The sequence below is a fragment of the Apium graveolens genome, chromosome 11 (assembly GCF_009905375.1).
Source record: "Apium graveolens cultivar Ventura chromosome 11, ASM990537v1, whole genome shotgun sequence".
In the NCBI taxonomy this organism is placed as follows: Eukaryota; Viridiplantae; Streptophyta; class Magnoliopsida; order Apiales; family Apiaceae; genus Apium; species Apium graveolens.
In genome coordinates this window covers 189,334,663-189,337,689 of record NC_133657.1, presented here as the reverse complement: position 1 = coordinate 189,337,689, position 3,027 = coordinate 189,334,663, and the positions used below count along the sequence as shown (strand labels likewise).

Below are 3,027 nucleotides of genomic sequence, written 5' to 3'. Positions count from 1 at the left end.
CATTAAATCATGTCATTTAAAAATATTAAATGAACAAATATAGGAATTAAATTCATATTAAATTTTTAAAACAATATGTAAGATTATAAAAAGTCTGTGCATCGCATGGGTTTTAGGCTAGTATCTACTAATAGAGAGGAATTTACAATCTCAGCCTTAACGACCATACCATCTTACCGTACCACCTAAACTCTTTTACACCAATTATATATAGGATATAATACAAGGATAATAGTTTTAAAATTTTGTAATAAAACTACAAAAACTAAATAAAAAAGGAAGCACATAAATAATATAAACTAACATTTTGTTTACTCAAAAATTAAAGTAATAAAAAAAATAATAAAAAGAGAGGATGTGGCTTATGTTATAAGAGTTTTAAAATAAACTTTAAAAATTATGTAGTACAATGGTAGTGATATGAAATGTGTGTGTAGGAGATTTGAGGTTCGATTCCTAGTAGATACAACAAATACCTAATTTTTTCAAAAACTAGTTTTCGAAGCCGCGCTTCGCAGCGGCCTTCTAAAATAATATTTCAATTTTTTTTCATTTTTGTATTTCTCGTATGATCTTGTTCATTCTAAATTATTAAATAGTCAATAAATATAATAAATCATAGAAGTTTAAAAAGTTGTTCTCTCGTTAAACATGTTTACTCCAATAAGAAACTCTCTCATTATTCACAAATCTAATATCATGAAATTATATTATATATTAGTTAATAATTAATGTAATATTTTTTCTATTTAATGATATAAAAAATTGAGAAAAATATAAAAATAGATTGAAACGATATGAGAAGTAATACCTCACCGGGTTCATCTTCTCATTTACATAAGTACAATATAATGAAATAATGGAATAATAATTTTAAAAAATATTGAGAAAACATATTTATAGATATTTGTTCTTGAAATATTTCATAGGTTAAAAATTGAAAAAAAAAATAGAAGAATATAATGTAGTATATTGATTTTAGGAGAAAGATGAGAAATTGTATTAAAATGGAAATTTTGAAGAACATCAAGATGGAAAGTTAATTTAAAGAGAAAGAAGAAGTTTTAGGAGATATTAAAATGGTAAGTTGATTTTAAAAATTTTAATGAAAGATCTTGCAGAAACTTTGGGAGAATATTACGAATGATGATAATATATTTAGGAGAATATAAGGTAATTGTAATTTTTTATCTCAAAAAATTGAGGAAAATAGAAAAATAAAATGAGACGATTTGAGATGCGTCACCTAAACGCCCATGTCTTCTCCTTTATATAAGTATATTGATATATTGATTGATGATTATGTGAGAATGGCATTTTTTAAAAAATTCAACATAAAAGGACAAAATTGTAATTTGACAGCCATTAAAATGGCTCAATATAAGTTAATTGATTTTAATAATCATGTTCTTAAATCTCAACTAACTCGAAATCAATGTAAGATTTATCAAAAAAAATATATAATTTAAAATTATCTTTTCTTAAAAATAATTGGCTTCATTCTTCAGGTTTTAATATTTCATTTCACAAATTCAATTATCAAATAAAAATACTTCTCTATGCAATACTACTCAATATTATTTTTTAATATGTACCGACATTTCCTGATAAAATTTAGGATTAGATAAATATACATTACATTTTCCAAAATAGTATTAACAGTTACATGGATGTTATAAATAAACTATAAACTATAGAGTAAGAAATGGAGAAGAAAAGAGAGAGATCTCAAATGTATTATTACTTCTTCTGTGATTGTTCAAGTACAAATGCTTAGACAAAGCTTCTATTTATAGCAGAGCTTTATCAACTATACTAAGAAAACTTAATAGGTAAGTTTTCTTAGTCAGGTTAACAAAATCTTAATTTTCGTGACAAGCTTCCAATATTAAATTAAGTCTTTCTTGATAAGTATCGTGAGTCTTCCTTAGTAAGTATTGTGAGTCTTCCTTAGTAAGATTTGACAATTATTATAACACTCCTCTTGATTGTCAAATGTGAGTATCTCAAAGATTGACTGCCTCGTTAAAACCTTGCAAGGAAAAACCCGGTGGGATAAAAACCTTGACGAAGAAAAAAGAGTACAGTCTCTCTCTAAATAAAATATCTCACTTATTGACATCTTGATGTAATATATTCTTTAATCTTTGCATTCCGATGTTATTTCATAGTTTTTCAAATGTTGATGTCGGTAATGACTTTGTAAGTATATTCGCCAGATTATCACATGATCGAACTTGTTGTATCTCAATATCTCCATTCTCTTGTAACTCGTTAGTGTAGAAGAATTTTGGTAAGATGTGTTTTGTTCGATCTCCCTTGATATATCCTTCCTTTAACTGTTTAATGCAAGCTGAATTATCTTCAAACAAAATAGTAGGGTCGTCTGTGACATTTGATAATCCACATGAATGCCGAATATGTTGGATTATGGATCGTAGCCAGACACATTCCCTACTTGCTTCACGGATTGCTAGTAATTCTGCGTGATTTGATGAAGTTGCAGCCATGGTCTGTTTTGTAGATTTCCAAGAGATAGCAGTACTGCAATATTTGAATAAGTAACCTGTATGTGATGGTCCAACATGAGGATCTGACAAGTATCCAGCATCTACATATCCAACCAGCTGTGATTTCGAATTATCTGGAAAGAATAATCCAAGATCAATTGTCCCGCGAAGATATCTTAATATATGTTTGATTCCATCCCAATGTCTTTTAGTTGGATTTGAACTGAATATTTCTAATAGATTCACAGCAAAAGCAATATCAGGTCGTGTGTTGTTTGCGAGGTACATAAGAGCGCCAATTGCACTAAGATATGGAACTTCTGGTCCAAGTGGATCTTCATCTTCTTATCTGGAATAAAATGGATCATTTTCAACTTCAAGTGACCGAACCACCATTGGTGTAGTCAGAGGATGAGATTTTTCCATGTAAAATCGATCAAGAACTTTTTCTGTGTAGGTTGATTGATGAACAAATATTCCTGAAGATAAGTGTTCCTCCTGTAAACCTAAACAGAAC

General features: G+C 28.2%; 1 protein-coding gene across 1 annotated transcript; it reads right to left on the bottom strand.

Annotated features, from left to right (window-relative positions):
- Positions 1–2,165: 2,165 nt before the first annotated feature.
- Positions 2,166–2,798, bottom strand: LOC141696291 (secreted RxLR effector protein 161-like). The gene has a single exon (XM_074500450.1). It carries the CDS (start codon positions 2,796–2,798, stop codon positions 2,166–2,168), a length of 633 nt encoding a protein of 210 aa, XP_074356551.1.
- Positions 2,799–3,027: the final 229 nt, after the last annotated feature.